General features: G+C 40.2%; 1 protein-coding gene across 1 annotated transcript; it reads left to right on the top strand.

The window, feature by feature from the left end:
• Positions 1 to 709: 709 nt before the first annotated feature.
• On the top strand, positions 710 to 14,894 carry LOC147168210 (uncharacterized). The gene is made up of 3 exons (XM_086085541.1): positions 710 to 1,117; positions 6,071 to 6,655; positions 14,826 to 14,894. Exons 1-3 carry the CDS (start codon positions 932 to 934, stop codon positions 14,892 to 14,894), a joined length of 840 nt encoding a protein of 279 aa, XP_085941667.1. The 5' UTR covers positions 710 to 931.
• The last annotated feature ends 6,039 nt before the right edge of the window (positions 14,895 to 20,933 follow it).

Below are 20,933 nucleotides of genomic sequence, written 5' to 3'. Positions count from 1 at the left end.
TGAGTGATCAGCCTCAGGATAGTTGAGACAACGCTCAATTTAGGAACTTATTGAATAGTTTATTAGAATTAAGTCTGCATGTGACCATTTTTTTAACCTTATTATATTGTGAATCATGCAATGTTTATGTGGCATAGTTGAGACCACTGATTATTTCAATCTGTTAAAGATTGTGTTACTAAAAGCTGGCAAAAATTTGTTTGTTAAGTTTTTCAGTTATTTTTGATCGAATAGTTTTTCTGCTTTTTTTGTGTGTGTTAATTACTGAATACTTGATGCATTGTGCCAGTAAGGGTTTTGTATTAATTCTCTTGAATAAGTAAATATTGTTTTTGTCTAAAATCAAGGTGATTATATGGTTGCTTTTTTCAGATAATATAGTCAATGGCACTCACTCATCATAAATAAACTTGGAAACAAATACAGATAATTAATGTAATTGGAATCTGTATCGGCCTATCTTACTCACAGATGATCGGAATCGGTATCAGCAGCAGCAGCACAAAACCCTGATTGGAGCATCCCTAACTATCAGAGTATATTTCCTTGAGTGTTTTGGTGGATGTTGGGTGTAACCTGAATAGCACTACCTTGAGCGTTAAATTGACCACACCCTCATTTCCGATGAAAGAGAAAGTTTCCAATTTTCCAGCTGCACTATTGTTATATCAATAACAATACATTCATTGAGATGCTGTGAGGCTCACGAGATGCTGTGACTATCGCGAGACCTACAGCGAGACCAGAAACCCTAACATGGCGGCGTCCTGCTGCTAAGATAGAACTAGCTCTATTATACTAAACTAATCCAAATTTAACCATCATATATCTTGCATTTTCTCTTCTCTCTTTTTCATCCGGCAGATCTGAAATACCACCCAACGTGGAGGACCTTGAACGTTTCATCGACGGATATTTTTACAGCTGCGCGATGGAGGATCCTGCCGTCGAGAAACCATCAAAGAAACCCTCTTCGAAGAAGAGGAAAAACGATTCAGCGACGGACACGGACGACCTAACCACCACCACTACGGACGTTTCGGTCAGTGTGCTGGAGTCCATAAATAAAAAACTTGACGTCCTCGGCCTCATCCTCGAGGACGTCAAAGAATTAAAAGTAAGTATGGAATTTATCAGTCAGCAGGTAAGTGTCCTTAAACAGGAAAATGCCGAGTTACATTCTACACTCACGACTGTTTCAGCCGAGCTGGAAACTATGAAAAAAGAAAATAAAACGCTAAAAGAAACAGTTTTAGATGTACAATCCCGTAGTATGCGGGAGAATTTAATATTCTCAGGTATATCTGAGAATACCTCTGATAACCCAGAGGTTGAGATAAAAAAAATTATGACGAATTCATTAAAAATTCCTCAGGAGACGGTAAATAACATCTCTTTTGACCGGGTACATCGGCTTGGAGCCCGTAGAGGCAACAAACCCCGTCCTATTATTGCAAAGTTTGAGCATTTTAAACAGAAATTATTTGTTAAAAGTAAAGGACGGGAGCTTAAAGGGACCTCATTTGGAATGAATGATCAATTCCCGAGAGAGATCAATGAGCGGCGAAAGGTACTGTTTCCTATAATGAAACAAAATAGGCAGGAGGGTAAGCGGACTACGATAGCCGTTGATAAGTTATATATCGATGGCCAACTATTCCGGAACCCCAATTCCACTCCCTGGCTGTTCTAATTAGCATTGGTGGAACTAAACTTAGTTTGATTACTAGGTGTATACATATACTGTATATGTGGTTATAAAACCAAAAACATGAATACTTATTATGTTTAGGCTATATTATAAATATAATATTAATACACAACTATATCTAAAGTATATTTATAAAAAATAAAATAAAAAAAATCTCGCTGGGGTTACTGGTGTATTGTTATGTTTAATCCCCTGTTAATTTCCCTCACTTTCACCGCCCTACTCGTTTTTGCACTGTTTTATTTACTTACACGTTACCTTACACGTTACCTTACACGTTACCTTACACGTTACCTTACACGTTACCTTACACGTTACCTTACACGTTACCTTACACATTACCTTACATGTTGCCTTATACGTTACCTCATATTTTATACAAACTATATAAATCACCTAACCACTTTGATTCTATCCTATAACATGCCAGTGGTGGCAAATGGCCTATACAGATATATACATAGGACTGTGTTTATATTATTTGTATGCATAAATTAGTTCTGGTTTCCTGGAATGTTTGTGGCGCTCGCTCACAGGCAAAAAGAATAAAAACTTTAGACCATCTCTTAAAATTAAAAGCAGATATTTGCCTCCTACAAGAAACCCACCTACAAAAATCTGAAGAAAAATTACTTATTGATAAAAATTTTAGCCAAGCGTACTCTGCCCCTTATAACAGTAGACAAAGGGGAGTCTGTATACTCATACATAAGAATTTACTCTTTACTCTAAATAATACAATAACAGACCCAGAGGGCCGATACATTATTATTCAGGTGACTATATTTAATAAAATATATACATTCGGTAATTTATATGCCCCTAATAATGATGATCCGGCTTTTTTCCATGAATTTTTCTCTAAACTGTTTGAATTAGCAGCGAACTCTACTATTATTATTGGAGGAGACTTTAACACAACCTTAAATCCATTAATGGATCGTTCTAATAAAACAACATGTATAAGGCGATCACAATCCACAAAAGTAATAGGGGAATATATGGATGACTTTGGCCTCGTCGACAGCTGGAGACTTAAAAACCCAAATAAGAAGGAATTTACCTTCTTTTCCGCTGTGCACCGGTCCTTTTCAAGAATTGATTTTTTTCTTACAAATAATTCTATTGCTGATAAAACCGTTACAAAAATACATCCTATTATTATTAGCGACCATGCACCAGTCTCCCTTTCCCTACAAGTTGATTATACCTTTAAACCACCACCTACATGGCGTTTTAACATCTCACTACTAAACGACGCAGAATTTGACAAAATTATAAGAAAAGAATGGGCGGACTTTTTGGAAATAAATGACTCTCCAGACCTATCTCCAGCTCTTCTCTGGGAAACCGGGAAAGCAGTAATTAGAGGTAAAATTATATCATATTCATCTTATAAAAAGAAACAGGATCAAAAATTAGAAAAAGACTTGGAAGATAAAATTAAACAACTGACGGATGAGTACGCAATAAACCCAAATAACCAAATATGGACTGACTTACAAAATACAAAAATACAGTTAGACGATATGTTAACTAAAAAGACAGAGTTTATAATACAACAATTGAGATACAACAACTTTGAATATAATAACAAATCAGGTAAATTTCTTGCAAACCAACTTCAACGTAATCGGGAAAAATCGCTTATAACGGCTATTAAAGGTACAACTGGTGAATGTACACAATCACCAGAAGAAATTAATCAAATTTTTTATAATTATTATCACAACTTATACTCAGAAACTAATAAACCTAACCCAGAGCATATTGAGGCATTCCTCAGTAGCTTAAGTATACCTCAGGTAACTACTGAATATAAAGATATGTTAGATGCACCACTTACTATAAACGAGTTGTACAGTGCTCTAGATAGTATGCCAAATGGCAAAGCACCCGGCCCGGATGGTTATCCGGCTATATTTCTAAAGCACTTCTGGTCAATGCTTGCTCCACTATTCTTAAGAGTAGTAACAGAAATTAAAACTAATGGTCACATACGCCCACACATGAATACAGCAGCAATTAAACTTTTATTAAAGCCAGAAAAAGACCCCACCCTTCCATCAAGTTACCGTCCGATTTCACTAATTAACACTGATATTAAAATTATCACTAAGGCTTTTACATCTAGATTAGAAACAGTAATCCCGACAATCATTCATAGCGACCAAACAGGCTTTATTAAAGAGCGTCACTCTACTAATAATATTAGAAGGCTCTTTAACCTTATTAGTATGTCACAGCGGCATGATAAAAAGGCAGTTATTATATCATTGGATGCAGAAAAAGCTTTTGATAAAGTTAACTGGTCCTTCCTCTTTGCTGTTTTAAATAAATTTGGCTTTGGGAAGTCATTTATTCACTGGGTGTCAGTATTATATGATTCTCCTAAAGCTACTGTTACTACTAATGGGATTATATCTAAGAGTTTTACTCTACAGAGAGGCACAAGACAGGGATGCCCACTGTCGCCTTTATTATTTGCAATATTTATTGAACCGCTTGCATTAGCCATACGCCAGGAAAGAATGATTCAAGGAATTCACTCTGGGGTAACAGAACATAAAATTAATCTATATGCCGATGATATTTTACTTTATTTAGAAAAGCCTGCTATTTCATTAGGGGAAGTATTTAACTTAATAACTAAATTCTCACAGTTATCAGACTATTCTATTAACTGGACAAAATCAACACTTCTACCTATTACAGAAAATTCATGGAACCCTGCAAGCCAGGACCCATACTACTCATTTCCTATAGGTAATTTAAAATACTTAGGCATAAAAATCTCACCTAAATTAACTGATTTAGTTCATTTAAATTTCACTCCACTTCTGGATAGCATTTATAGTGACTTGGAGCGCTGGAATAATCTTCCTATTTCTCTAATAGGACGAATAGCCACTATTAAAATGAAAGTTTTACCCAAAATAAACTATTTTTTCTCAATGATTCCATTTAAACCTACGGCTAACTGGTTCCAGTTGTTGGACTCAGCCGTTACAAAATTTTACTGGAAAAAAAAAAAAGCAAAGATTAGTCTATCTACTCTTCAGAAAAATAAATCCAAAGGAGGTCTAGAGGCACCAAATTTTATGCACTATTATATAGCCAACCAGCTACAATATATTATTTTATGGGCACAACCCAATAGAGATACTAACTGTTGGCTGGAACTAGAACAGAAGGATTGTAATAACCTCAGACTCCTAGATTTACTCTTTATTACAACATCGATTAAGCGCCATAACTGCTTTAAAAATCCAATGATTTCCGCCACCCTGACTGCCTGGTGGAAGGCACTAGAAATGACAAAAGCCAAAGTGGAGCCCAGCGGGCTTTCTCCCCTATGGCATAACCCCGACTTTCAAATTAACAACCAATCGTTTTATTTGAATGTGTGGGAGCAGAAAGGAATTACACATCTCCACCATCTCTTCTCAGATAATATGTTTATATCATATACATCCTTGCTCCAAAAATATAAAATAAAAAACGGAAACTTTTTACATTATTTGCAAGTTAAAAGTATGATAAAGAAACAAATTCCAACACTCCAGGGTACGCTCCAACCGCCTGTTTTAGCTAAAGATATTACCAAGCTTTCTCCGACAACAACAAAAAAACTCTCAAAAATATATAAGTTACTTTCATATACTGATAAAACGTCTTTACCCATCTCAAAATGGGAAACAGACTTGTCTATAGCTCCGGAATCTGTCTTTTGGATTCAAGTTTGTGAAAATGTTTTTAAAATGACAAAACACACAAATTTACAACTTATCCAATATAAAATTATTCACAGAACATACATTACTCAATATATGATGAAGAAAATGGGACTCTCAGACTCCGACATTTGTCTCCAGTGTTTACAAAACACTACAGACACTTATTTTCATGCTTTATGGTTATGTACTCCGGTTATGTGTTTCTGGACTAAAGTCTTAGAAAAACTTTCCGCTGTCTTGGACTGTAGGATACCGTTCTCTCCAAACTTGTGTTTGCTAGGTGACTTAACAACAATTGACTTACCACATAAACAATTTCAATCTATACTTGTAGCCCTTACTATCGCAAAAAAAACAATTCTTGTTAACTGGAAAAATAAACAAACTTTGAATATCGACCAATGGTCTAACCTCCTCATAAATCATATTTTAATGGAAAAAATATCTGCCTCAAATAAAAACCAAATGTCAAAATTTAAAGAAACATGGTCTACGTATATAGAATTTTTTAACCTAAACTTGGATTTTAATTCTGCCTGTTAGCGAGAGCCACAGCAGCGTTATAACTGGCATTGATGTTTCTGTATTGGGCAATTTGTAACTAATGGTTGTGTTTCCATAGTCAGGAACCCGGCTGCTGCCAGCGGGATCGAGCGGATTCACCTCCGATGGGCACCAGGGGTTGATATTCGGATTCACGGCATGCCAGTGGGTTAATTCTGTGGGTGCTGTCCCCCCTGGCGGGGAGTGGGCGGGTCTGCCCCTCTGTTGGCTGCTGGGTGGCGGCTGCGTCTTGGCCGTTCCCTGGGTCTCTTGGGGGGTGCTGCGTTGCGGGGCTTTCCCTGGTGTCGGGGGCGGCGCCGTTCCGGCGCGGTCCGTCGCTCTGGGCCCGGCGACGCGGTTCGGGGCCTGTGGGCCGCCGGGGTGCCCGGTGGTTCCCTCTCCCCTCCCCCTTCCTCCCCCTTGCTGCCTCTCCCTCCTCGCCTCTCCCCGCCCGTCCTCCGCCTCCCTGTCCCCTCTCCCTCGTCGCCCTTCCTCCTCCTCTCCCCCTCTCCTTGCGTCCCTGCCGCTGCCCCCTGCCCTTCTTGTCGTCCCCTTCCCTCCTCCCTTCCCCTTCCCCGGTACGCCTTCCTTCCCCTCCCCTGGGCCGGGGGCTCCATCCATGGCCCGGGTCTCGGTGCTATGGGGGCCGGCGGGGGTGGCTGGGGTTTGGTGTCGTGCCCGCCTCGCTCCGGTGGGCGTCCTGACACCTCGGGCGGGACCCAGTATCCGGGGGGCGAGCCCTATCGCCCCGCCGGACGGGTCCCATATGCCCGCCGGGGTCCTGGTGGGGTGGGTGGGGGCTTGGTGGGCCGGTGCGCCTCCTGCCCCCGCCCGGTTGGGGGGGGCCCCGCTGGTCACACCTCTTAACTCACTACACTAGGTTTGCACAATACACTTTTATAGACATATAGGGCACATAACACACTTTGGGGGGTGGGGTAGGGTGGAAACCGTCTTCACCCTACAACTCCCCTCCAATTTTAATACACCACACAACTTGTGGGTGGGGGGGGGGGCTTGTGGGGGTGCCATCGGTTGGGGGCCGCAGTATAGAGCAGTGCTGCGGTCCCCTGTCCGTGTCGCCACCCGCCCTATCTATTTTTTTTTAATGCACCACATACACTCAGCAACATGCTTGGGTGGCGGGTGGATCGGAGCGTGGGAATATCATTTCCATCGGCTCCGGTTCACCTGCTCCTAATTTTAATGCACCACACACACACACTTGTATATACACTGGGTGGGGTCACATTCACGGTTTAGGGGTAGAGTTCGCCAGTCCGCGAGCTGGCGGACTCAGTAACAGGGGTTAATTTTCACAAAGAACGCTGGGGTGACGACCGGGGCCTTCCCCCGCTGGGCCTGGGGTTCGGGGGTGTCGGCCGCCCTCCGGTGCCCCCATCTCCCCCTTCTGCCCCCGGTGTTCCGTCCTTCCACACGGCGGGGGGTGGGGTGGGCGCGGCTGCCCTCTCCGCTCCGCTGCCCGGCCCCTCTTCGGCGCCGGTGCCTGGGTGCGGGTGGTCCCTGGGGGTCGGGGGTTGGGGGGCTGCCGGTTGGTCGGGGTGGGGTCGGGGGGGGGGCGGCTTTGTTGGGGGGGGGCGGTGGTGGGGGTTGCGGGGTGGGGGGGTGCTGGGGGGGGTGTCTGGGGGATTGGGGGCGGCTGGGGCTGGGTTGGGGTGGGTGGCGGGGGTGGATGGGGGGCGGGGGGTTGTGGGGGGGGCGGGGGTTGGGGGCCGGTGGGGTGCCTGGTGGGCCTGCAGTGCCCCGTCCTGCTGCGTTGGGCCGGGGGCGCGGGCCGGGTTGGGGCGGGGGGCGCTCCTGCTCCTGGGTTTGCTCTCCGGCCGGTGGCCCTGGTGGGGCCCGGGGGTCGTCCTTTGGCGCTGCCGCGGCCTGGGGGGCCCTGAGGTGTTGCGCTTGCTCTGTTCCGGCGGGGGTCGACGGCTCCCCTCTTTGGTGGAGATTTTCATGCATGCCAGATCCACCACACCAGCATCTACCGAAACTCAGACACAATCTGTTTCCTCCTCAGGTTATTGAATCGGTGGAGGCTGGTGTCTCGGATCTCACGCGGCTTCGTCTGTCCTTCCTTCCTTTTCTCGGTCTCTCCGTTGGTCTCTTGAGGCCTCCCTGATTTTATGTTTTTTGGATTTGTTGGGGTCTGGATGTTTCTTGGGCTGGGGAGGAGTTCTGGTGGGGGGTGTCTGGTCGGTGCTGGATTTCACCTTCCTTGGTTTTCTTCGGTCCCCTCGGGTCTCCTGGTGTTCGATTTAGGTGAACGGTATGAGATTTTTTTTTTCTAATAGGTTTTCTGGTGAGCTAACAAACACACGTACGCACGCACGCACGCACGCACACACACATACTCACCCACACACACAAAAAAAAAAAATGTATGTATGTATGTATGTATATATGTATATATGTATGTATATATGTGTATATATATATATATATATATATTTAAAAAAAAAAAAGAGCAATGACGATGACATTTCCGAATGAACAATACTGAGCTCTATAAAAAAAAAAAAAAAATAAAAAAAAAATATATATAAAAAAAAAAAAAAAAAAAAACAATACATTCATTAACTTTTACTAAAGCATAGTTTGAGTTGAATTTTTAACAGATACTAGTGCAATCATACGTGTTTAAACAACAGAGTTAAGTGTAGTTTGGCAGAATTAAATGTTTAACACTGACACTAGTGTAGTGTACGTTCAACACTACTCAGTGTTTACCAGTGTACATTTTTAACACTATACAGTGTTGGAGTAAAGTTAAGTGTGAAAAAAGTAACACTTTGAAAAGTGTCAGATTTACACTCATTGGTGTGGACACATATAAATATTTTTTTGTGTTAGATTTAACACTCTCAGTGTAATCTAACACTGGCGATTTTGCTGTGTATCTTCCTATTGTTCATATGGTCAAGCCAAACGGTTCCTAAAATGGATTACAAGGCGTGATGCATTTCACTGATGTTAATCCTCGTCGTATGTTGGTGCTACCAATAGTTAATGTGTATCATAATAAACACATTTGTTAAACTATGGTTGTTGTTTTTTAATGTCCTTTAAAAAAAAAATCATTTTAAACAAATTGTGACTTTATGGTGAGTGTAAAAAAGTAACATCCAGTTCAATTCCTTGCAAATTTGCAATGCTCACCTATAAGCATTGCATGTCAATATTAAGATGTACTTTGTTTTGAATGTCAGGTCCATAGAATGAACAAAAACCATTATACTGTGTATTTAAGGATACAGGGTTATGATTGCTGTGTAAATAAATAATGAGACTAATGTTACTTATCTTTTATACATGTTTTTTCCCCCATATTTAAAATAACTTTTTTTATCATGCTTTTGGTTAGGAAGTGCAGGTTCCCATTTGGACCCCCAGTAGCACTGATGAAAAAGTGTGTATCCCTCCAGTATCTAAGTTGCCCTCCTAAAGAAAAGGGCCATGAAGAGAGGTAGTGCAGGACTTATACTGAAAAAAGTCGGAAGTTATTCAATGCAAGAACAGCAGCGTCACTGCAGACAAACTTCAGGTTTAGAGTGGACAATAAAAACACAAATAGCTCAGGATACTTTGGCATGCATTAAAAATATCCTGGACGGTATTAAAAACAATGGGATGATGCCAACCATTCTAATGATGCACCATATTAAAAGTATCCATTACTCTCCACTTGCTCCCCGTGCTCTAGAGGAAAAGGGAAAACTTTAATAGCAATTTGCAGTAATGCACCAAGCCATAATTCTGTCTGCTGGCTGCATCGACACCTGTCTGCAATTGCTATTTTACTCATAACTGATGGATATGAACATAAAGTAAAAAGAGGAAGCATCATGTCAAGATGATTGATGAATGGATGAACTGGATGAGTGAGTGTTTGTGTGAAAGGGTATGGATGTGTCAGCAAGGAGTGGTTAGATAATAGCAGCATCAAGCCGAACATTTGGATTTCTTTGCAGAATGTATCCTATTTCCCAGCATTCCGCACCCAGCTTGTGCTGATGTATACATTGAATAAAAGCGTCAACAAACTAAGATAAACAAACCAAGTTGCATTTAAAACTAGGTTTAAACATATGCTGATTAAAACGTGTGTAAACTCATGGTTGCTTATTATCGGAGCTAAATCACTAGAATCAGTTCATTAAATGATTTGTTTAAATGTCATTCTTAAAGTGTGGGATGCAGTGCTGTGTGTGGTGTTTGAAGATTGTTGCAGGTCTGCTGTTGTGTTGGGATTGGTCACAAGTTCTGTAATTTCCTATCGTCTGTGAGGCCATGAAGGTAGCGTGTGACTTGTGATTAGACAAGGGTCGGGGAGAAGGAAGCAGAAAAGAGTGAACTTTGGCAAGATGTATGCAGTTTCTCAATATTAAGAACACAGAGTACGTTCTTGTGACGCACCGAGTAAGGTCTTGTTAAGCCCGGTCTCAAGAACGTACTTATCAGCCACGCATATCTCGCTGGCGTATTTCCGTAATTCAGCGCAGTTATATAATGTGACTAGCTTTCAATTAATTTGTACTACTAGGTCGATGTTTCAAAATGTCTTTGTACAACATACATCGGTTAAAAACCTTACTTACGTCCTTGTGATTTCGTGAGACATCATCAATGGCAGCACAAGTACTGTTCCAATCGAAAGTATGAATAAGACAAGACCACACGGAATTCCCGGATGCCGTTTTTTTTTTGCTAGCTGAAACCAAGGTTGCATCGGTAGTTGGGCTTGAAATATCCCAAGATGCATTTCGTACTTCAACGAACAAATGGCAGCGGAGGAGCATCACGTTTGTTCTTCTTCTTTCTTATTTTTTCATTTCCGGCACAGCATGTGCATTGCTGTCCCCCACCAACATCACGTTTGTAAGTATTCTTCCCCTTTTATGAGTGTAAATAATAATAAATATTTAACATGTAAAGTACAACTAGTCCTTTTTTTACACATCTTAGTATAACAATTGCAATTTACAATGTTATATATTAATATATATTAAATATGATTTACTATATACACACACACACACATTCAAAGATATTTGAGAAAATAGATTTTTATAGATATACCACAATTTCAGAAGAATCAGAACAAAACCTGCAACTCACATCGGTGTCTTTCGAGAATCTTATTTTGTTCCAATATAATCCTAAATTGGATAAATCCCATGTATAATTCCAAATGATACTTCTTTAATATTTTACTCGTAATTATATAACATCTAGTCAAGTGGTACACACTGTAACGAATATTGCCCGTCACCCTCAATTTTTTTCTTATTTGCCTTTTTAAACACTTCCCCCTGGGGAATGTGGGTGTGTGCCTTAACCCTGTGTTTTCTCAAACCAACCAGAGACAGTTCAAAAAGGAAAAACTCTTTGAATTTCCCTCAGCAGGGACTGGATTTCGTTTTTACAACCAACAGGAGACACATACCTCAGCGTCTAACGAGATCTAAAAGCCTGTTTCGCAAGTAAACTAGCGATAAGACTGCTTATCAGTCCCCAGACCACTTTTATGGTCTGGTCCATCTACAGGAATCAGCCATATGTTTTTGGAAAAAACGCCCCTTGGAAGTTATACGGTACAACAGTGCCCTCCAGTGGCCACTATCTGTATTATCCTCAAGAATCCTGCCGCTCATAATTAATCTGAAGTCTACATAATTCGGGACATAAATGGACTCTATGTACTTGACTGACATCAAGTGACTTCTGTTGTTTATCTTTGTACACAACCTGTATGTCTATCTCAAATGAATGATGTGTGTAACTTCTACAGCCATCTAAGTTTAGCTAATTAGTAAGCTTTGCGAATAACTTTGTGATCGCGGTAATGTTTGAAATGTGTTCAGAATTACAAATTAAGCATCTGGCTTGTCAATTCTGATAAATAAATGAAACGCGCCATCACCATCAGCCAGAGACTCCAGCTGCGCGTGCCGACCACCCAGATCACCTCCAACGGAATTTTCTTCAACTGAGGATCGACGCTCGCCGAGTCCCTCTCTTTCTCATGCACCTGAACCAGTCCGTAAGTGCGCCTTCATTGCAATCTGACCATATACCACTGGCGCAACGCTTGATTCAAATATAAAATGATTGACAGGTCAAAACGCTTCCATCTCTATCCCCCATCTACCTTTTTCATTCTCTTTTTATCTTAGTTTGTTAGGTTGCATGTTTTCTTTTTATCTTTGATACACGTTTTTTTATTCCGTTTCTTTAATAAATTAGGCTGTGTCTGATATATGTGTGTGTGTGTTTACTAAATAAATTTGTTGTCTAGAAATTCAATTTCTGACGAATCATTTGTGTTTACTGAGTGGATTACTAATTCTCTTATTAAAGCAAATAACTCCATGAATAACTAAAGTAGCAACTTCAGATTATGAATACTTGATAATAGGATTTGTATTGTTTATTTTGCTCTGACAAACAAGCAAAGTCAACGTGGTGCCCCCAGAGGTTGCTGAGGAAACTACAACTCCCCTCAGTACTGTATACATTTCTCGTTCGTTCATTACGGCAACCCAAGTAATCGCTACAACACGTACGGCCATGTGTCAGAACCAGAAAGCTTGCAGTAGAATAACATCTAGGTATTCCGTCCGTTCTCTGCTCAACCCTTATGGCTTTTTGCGTACTTTCAATTGGAACAGCATTTACTTGGGCCGCGACTGATGACCTTTCAAGAGATCACAAGGACTTAAGTACGGACAATAATTCATATTGAGAAACGGCCGTAGACTGACGGTCATGAAAATCCAGTACTTAGGTTTTGCAGTGATTACGGCTGGCAGTAATTGTTTTGAAATAATGAATCTGTTGATAGCTCACTGCCCGTGCTTTTTCCTTTGTCCAAGCTGAGGCAGGAGTAAAATAAAATTTGGTTTTATTTGGAGCAGGAGATAGGAAGTGCTCAATGCGCACTTTATGGTTTTTGACCAAGTGCTGAGCATTGAATATATCATATCTCAAATGCCATGTCATAACAAAACACATGGGTCTTAACGAATACACCAGCATATGTTGTTTTCCCTCTTTTTTGTTTTTCATGAAAACATGATGAAGTCAAACAATCAAAGTCCACTATTGAGTCTTGTTGCAATACACAGGTTTTAAAACACTGGATCAGTGAAGACCCTTTTCAGAAGTCATTGACAAGTTTTTCTTTTCTGTATTCTCAATCATGGGCAGCACATTTTAGCCAATAAATTGTTTGGGGTTATGTCGTTTTGTTGTCTCAGGCCCCCTGGAGCCAGGTAGAACAGATGTCAGACCTGTTCCTCACTTTATCCTACGGAGGCAAACAATTAATGCAGATTTACAATCAACTGCTGGCTAAATAAATAAGAGACCAGGATAAATGAAAACTCGGATGCAATTACACCAGCACTTTCAGTTAAACCCTTTGCAATTAACAACCTGTCAGCTGGGATGGATAGGAGTGTGCAAGGCCGCAGAGCAATGTGTGTGTGACTGAGTCTGTGTACAAATCCAGCTAGCCATAAAACACCGGTTTCTGATTTTACTCAATACACTTAATTAAACTGCACAGAAACTATCAGCATACAGAGAAGTAGCAGCAGGGTGCTGCAACAAGTGAAAGGTGGTCCACTGGGTAAGGTCGGAGGCCAATTAGCTACAGTATGGCGCTAACATCCTCACCCACCTCTAACTTTTTTTTTTGTTTGAATAATGTTTCAATACAAACTAGCATATGAGCCAAGGAAGAAACCCCAAAAAATCCTGGGGGCTCCAATACGGAAACGATTATGCGCGCAATCGCCATTTGTTACTAGAGGTTTTTCGTTTCACCGAGCGCTTTATTTGAACCTTATCTGTTTACTTTTCTAAATGATTATCAGCCCCCGTTGCATTTTGTCTTGTTGAAACTTGGGGCGCTAATTTGCGAACTACCAGGCTTAACATTCTGTCTCCCTCTGTTAGTTATTGTTATTTTTTAGGTTTTTTGGATGGGTTGTGACTGCAGACAAATTCCTTGTGTGTTTTTACCTACTTGGCCAATAAAGATGATTCTGATTAATTCTGAGGCAACACGGCAATGTTTTGAACATGCAGCCCGGAAAAAGGGATGAATGTTGTTGTGAGAATCGGTACAGTGTCGATGCAGAACAAAGAAGAAAATAGGCTTAAAATCTTACCATTAATTTGAAAAGACCACTTGTACGTGCACTAATTTTCTCTTTTAAATTGTGACTGCTGGGCTTCCAACATCGTTTAAGTCTTTAACTCTCTAGGAAGTGGACTCAAGTGGACGGTTGACTCATAAACAAAACAAACACCAGTTCCAGTTTATACCGGATGTCGCGCCTATAGTTTACACAAACGCTCGGAAGCTAGGAATAAGATGGATAAGTTATAACACTCTGACTTGTCACTTTGTAAATGTGAAGGGATATTTGTATGTGCCCTGCCATTGGCTGGTAACCTGTCCAAGGGATTGGCCCCAGCTCACCCATGACTCTTATGAGTATAGGAGGGATGATGCCGGGAGGGATGATGCCGGGTTGCTGCATAATTTTATTTTATCTATTTTTTTTATTGTATTATCACATGCTCGTTTGATAATAGGCCGCTTTTGGGGTCCTTGTAAAAAGCAAGCGTGGACTCTATCTGCATAAAAGAGGCTCAAGTGTCGTGCTGGAGTAGTTATACTTTGTAATGCATGAAATTGTGTTGCTCTTTTGCAGGAAAAAAAGGAAAACAAGGGGGAAAAATACATGCAATAGAAGTGATGAGAGCAAAGTCTTGGATAAGTTAAGACACCCTTGCATTCTGTGCGTGTCCAGGAGTGTGTCTACTCATCCCGGGGGCTTAGCTTTAAGGAGCCATTAAACGCAAGATACGAGCCTGGCTGACCTCCTTGCACTCCAAACGATTTTTGATGACAGTAGAAAAAAAACAAAAAAACAGATCACTCCTTCTCAAAGGTCAGCCCCTGCACTGCTACAATGGCGCTTTAATGAAAACAATTGCAGGGCAATGTCTCAGAGGTCTCAGGCAGTTAGAAAGGTTAGGATGTAGAAACCAGAGGCGACTAATGGGTGAGGCGAAACTCACAAGACGTGGATGATGACATTGGACAACATCATACTTCCTGTGAGAAGTCAGAGACAATATTTGACCTCCTCTTGGCAATATTTGACACTGTCCAACGCAATGTCAGTGCCATTTGCCTTACATGCATGATGTACACGAGGCGTGAGTACACATCCTTGCACCCAATCAATCTTGGGTTTAGCCATCAAGGGAGCGGTGGATCAATTGCAAACAAGAGCAAGCATGAGCTATTTGCTAAGTGCCCCACACAGAAGGTGGACAAACACATGAAGTTCTGTCATGTGCAGGCAAATGTTAAAAATTTAAAACACATAGACACACACGCGCATACCCACGCGCACACACGTTCTGTGACTACAGTACAATCAAAGCAAAGCTAATTACAGTCGTGCGCTGGTGTTATTCCAGCGTGGAAGGAGCTGGCCCGTTGATGGCGTCTAAGCTTAAATTACTGCTTTAATTACTGATGCTAATGTTTTTCTCTGCTATTAAACATTTATGCAAAGTGCCATCCGGAGATGTTCAAATCCTTATCTACGCAGATCCCCAGAGGCTGCGGGGCTGAGGGGAGTGTTCAGGAGGCCAGGGACTGATGTAGTAAAAGTGCCATCCCTGCACTTCTCCCCAATCTCTGTGGATCCTTATGAAACACCTGCTGTGGCCTTTGGCCCAAAGTCCAGAAAGACATACCTGACAACTGCTGCCAAAGTAGGCAGCAGTCATGCGAGCACGCACTGTTCATTTTTATGCTCTCGATAGCATTGAGGGAATTACAAGAAACTCTTGAGTGGGTGAGCAGAGAAACTCTGAGGGATGATGACAAGGGGTAAAGAGAAAACGTGATGAAAGGTGGGACAGTTGAAAATAATAATTGTTTCTGCGTAGAAAGAAGTCATTAAGCAGGCGGACTTGGGAAGATGCGTAGGGGGGAAAACACACACACAGACCTCTGTAAGAGAAACATAATTGCACCATGACTGCTATTAGCATAGTAAGTGCAATCAGAGTTTTACGACAACTTTATTTTTGTCCAAAGTCTCCCTCAATGATACACTCCCCGGACTAAATCAATAAATGTGCTTCAATTGCTGTTCCTATCCTCATTGTATTTGCATAAGAAGACCTGACATTTAATTCAGGAGGGCAACATTTGTAATGTGAAATTTGACAAGTGAGATTTTCTAACCCATTGCTTTTTTTTCTCAGTTGTTCTGAATGAAATACAAGCACAACTGTATAAACGAAAATGAAGAAAATAAAAACAATGAATATAAATTGTGTAGCCATTGCTATAGATCTACATATTTTGCAAAACATAAGGAAATAAGCAGAAACAGGTAAGTTTTGTGCTTGCTTCATTGGCATCTAAAGTGTCATGATCAGAGTTTGTTGATTGTGGTTTTGATTCTATCTTGTTTCCATTGTGTCCCTTTCTTCCATTTCTGTCTCATTAGGTTATTATGTCCACCTGTTCTCGTCATCCCGGACCTGTGTGTCATACAATCAGTTCCCTCAGCCATGTACGGGGGCGCGTTTTGAAATCTTTCCACTAAGGAGCCCGGTTTCAAAAGTGATCAGTTTCAAGCTCCGAAACCGCGCCATCGTGTGGACGAACGTCCTAAACGGTAAAAAACTTGTGAGGATACATTGAAACTGGCTTTAGTGTGGACGGGGCCTTAATTTCCTGCTTTCAGTCCTCGTTGAGTCTTTGTCACGTCTTGTTATAAATTTGGTGTCTTCAAGCAAAGTCTTTTTCAATGTGTTAATTTTTGCTACTGTGTTGTTGTTGTTGTCTTTATTTATTTAGCACTTTAAATTAGGGATGGCACGAATGGAACACTGAAACGATCAAATCATTTGTAACGACTGTTTCAGAAAAATAATTGATCTTTTGGAACGTTCGAAACATCTCCCCACAGCGACATCTTTTGGCCAATTGTAAAATGTCACATTCAAACAGTAGAGCAGTGTTGCCAACTCCCCAGTAAAACCCCTCTCCCACTGAGTTACGAAAGTTGTGAATGTTGCCGATTTCAACATTTGCAAATTTTGAGGTTGTCGTCTGTGACATTACCGACATATTGCAAAATAATTGCGACACATTTGTGACAATTTCCGACGTCTTTGAGACAACCCTCGAATTTTGTGAAAGTTGATGACGGCAACAAATTGCAACTAATTGAGACATATTTGTGACAATTGCCACTATTTCAGACAATTTGCAACTAATTAAGAATCTACGAGACTTCCTGGAGAAGCAGGTTGGGTTGGAGCAGCCCATATAAAAAGGTGTGCTGTTTTTTTCCAATTATATTAAAATAGGGTTGTTGTTTTTTATTAAATAAACAGCCTGAAATTTGTTTGAAATTGACCCAAGGGTTCAGTCCTATTTTTTATCACAAATTGGACCTTTATCCTAGAGTGTAAACACAACAGAAAAAGGTAAATTAATTATGTGTGAAGTAAGTACAATCTAATAAATAAATAAAATAAATAAAAACTTTCAATTTGGTACAGGCCCTTGTCTTCAAAATTAGACTTGACAAACTAGTTTACAACTTCTTTTTTGCTGTTGATATCTTTGAACGCGTCCAAACGCGGGTTGTAAAGCATGGGGTGCTCTTTAAAAAAAAGCCACCACAAGCCAAACAAGTCTTTGTCCGCTGAAATTTATAACATTTTAGATTTACTTTTGCCTCAAAATCAATGCTTTTCTGGACAAACAGACAGGCCATGTTTGGTTCAGGTGGGAGGAGACAGTAGAATGTTGGGAGTAAAAGCTGCTTGCAATGTTTTAGTATACAAAATCTGCAAGCGAGCTGGTCGGATTCACAGTCTGTTACCGTGGTCAGAATTTTTAATACATTGCAGCGAATAATTCATCTCAAGGGTTAATTTCCTCTGGGTTTTCATATAGGCATTTTGCAAGAATATCCTTCTGGGCTCACCCAACTTCCTGTACGTCAGCCAATTAGGTCACCTTTTCATTCTTGCCGTTCATCACATTCTTCCATGTATTAAAATAAAAATAGTTTACTTTGTACTACCCTAATACAGTGCTGTGTAATCCAGCCCTTCAGCACCTGACAGAACATTTCCTTGTTAACAAAAGCAATATTCCCTTAATATTATCAAGAGGCTCAGTCAATTTGTGAGCCACATTTCACATATGATAAGTATGCTGCCACTAACACCAGTAAATACCAGTTAAATCCAATACCACTCTGCTTTGTGTGTGTGCATGTATAGCTGCTGAAGGGCCTGGCAAAACAGTGAATTGTGCTGACAGTGGATTTCTCTTTTGTGTTGGACTAGAACAAAGTTTTTTGCATGAGGCTTGTGAACTGCTGAGTGGAGAAGACACAGAGGAAGGCTCCCTGCACAGCCTGAAGCATGTAGCCTACCCATTTAGAATCCAAAGCAACACATTTGGAGTTGCAGGGATGAAACAGGGGGTAATCGAGTCTACTCTAATCCAGCCTTGTCTTGCATAGCAGGATCAGGATCCACACAGCATATACTGGTAAATAAAATGTCTCGGGCATCCCCAAAACATTTATCCTACAGTGGAAATTACCCTTGATCCTTGGGAGTTCATCTACAAACTACATAATTTACAAACCAAAAAGACACCAAGAAATCAATTCATTTTCAACGGTTAAAAAACTGTTATAACTATTACAGTATATAACTATACAGTTTAAATTATTTTATATAATCTACTGAAAATACACAAACTCTTGAAAATTGTACTATATGTGAAATATCTATCCTCAATTGTGACATAACTGATCAAATCTGTATATGCATGTATTAACAGGAAATTGTCAATTCTCCACCTCCTCCTTTTGACTTGTCCCATTAGGGTAAGGTAACCAGACGTCCTGTTTTGACAGAGACAGTCACGTTTTTTAGCCTTTGGTCCCACACCTCGGCGGATTTAGCCAACCCCATTGTTTTGTCTCGGTATTACACAGGTGCCATCCCGGTGTCCCGTTTATTGCCATGAGTATGTCAATCACACAGTCATCACAGCGATTCATACATTAAACCCATTAAAGGGGAATTTAAATGTTATATTCCTTCCCATTTACTTCCAAATCCACGTTTGCGTTCTCATTCACATCTGCATCTAATTGGTAGAAGGCGCGTTTTCAAAGTTTCCAATGTGGGGCTGGTGCAACGCTCTTATTGGTCACCTTATGTTTATGATTATTTTGAAAGAAAGTGTTCACTACAGCCATGTCCATCCTTTTGGCAAAGATACGTACCCACCACTTCTTCACCACCCTCACCATGTTCTTTTATAAATCTTTTATTGTCTGTGATGCTCTTAATTACTTAAGCTCCTTCTAGAATATCGCCCTCTTCTGGTTCACATCCTACATGTGGGGCAACACCACAAATACATAAAAAATAACACTATTGATTTCAAATTTCAGCCTCATCAGTCAATCTGAAACTCTTTTCTCACAGTAGTGTACATACCTGTTTAATGAAATGCTGTTTAGTCTTGTAAACATTTGGTTAAACAAGGAGAATCAACAAAACAAACTGAGGCTAAACCTGAATTTATATATATATATATATTAGGAGTGTGAATTGCCTAGTACCTGTCGATTCGATTCGTGTCACGATTCGATTCGATGCTGATTAAGCCTGATACGAATCTATAAATTGATTATTGCGATTGTTTTTAAACTCAAATTTAGAACATACTAATCAGTAAACTTGTACATGTACACTGTAAGATTTGTATGAAAATGTATTTATTTATCTGAGAATTCAGGCTTATAACTGAGCCACTGCATTTAACAAACAGGTTGCAGTCTATTTCCTGTTTGAACAACACTGAAATAAAAATATTTAGGCTTAATGTTCCATTAATATAACATTATTCCATGCTTAATGTGTGAATCCTAACCCTAAGTAGTAAGACCTTTTGTTGAATATTCCCATAAAAATTTGATATTTAAAAATCAATTCGGCCGCATATCGAATCGATTCGAGAATTGCACGCTGTAAGATCGCGATATATTGCCGAATCGCTTTTTTCTAACACCTCTAATATATATATATATATATATATATATATATATATATATATATATATATATATATATATATGCTGCAAGAGGTGTGGGAGCAAATTGCTGCACAAGTTTGAATGCAGTGTCATTTAGTGATTTAACATTTAACCACTTTAAATCGTAGAATAAGGTGAAAAGGCTTCTATTGAAGAGCATCTGATTTTAATTTAGGTGGAATCTGTCAGGGGGAAAAAACATCCTTTCAAGCAGTTAAATATTAAATACAAAAACATCATTCAAACACATAAGGCATATTTTGCATGATTGGATCAGACTTATCCGAACCGCTTATCCTCACTGGGTTGACTTTCATTTTATCCATATTAATTGATAAACTTTTTTTTCATTCATTAAATATTCAACACATTTAACACAATTTTATTTACATGTTTGTATCATTGATTTTCAGACTGAAATGTGACTGTCTGTGTGAAATAAATACGAAAAAAGGTTAACATTTGAGTTAAATTCATCAACCAAAGAAGGCAGTGGCATATATTCTATATTAGAGTCTATCCATCAATCATCTGAAACACTTATCTTCACGAGGGTATCTTAATCATTGGGGGCACCCAATGATTAATTGATTATCAACAAATAATCTATTATCAAATTAATTAAAAAATGATTATTTAAGCCATGAATCATTTAGATACTCATACCTTGTTTAACTTCAAATTGTCCAATTCCTCCAAATTTAAGCCTTTCAGCAGTAAATATTGTTACTGTGTAGAGTTGTCTGTTTTA

This window comes from Leptonotus elevatus, chromosome 9 (assembly GCF_054856555.1).
Source record: "Leptonotus elevatus isolate MCC_2025b chromosome 9, RoL_Lele_1.0, whole genome shotgun sequence".
In the NCBI taxonomy this organism is placed as follows: Eukaryota; Metazoa; Chordata; class Actinopteri; order Syngnathiformes; family Syngnathidae; genus Leptonotus; species Leptonotus elevatus.
Note: the sequence above shows the minus strand (reverse complement) of the source record. Positions and strands in the feature narration are given on the sequence as shown.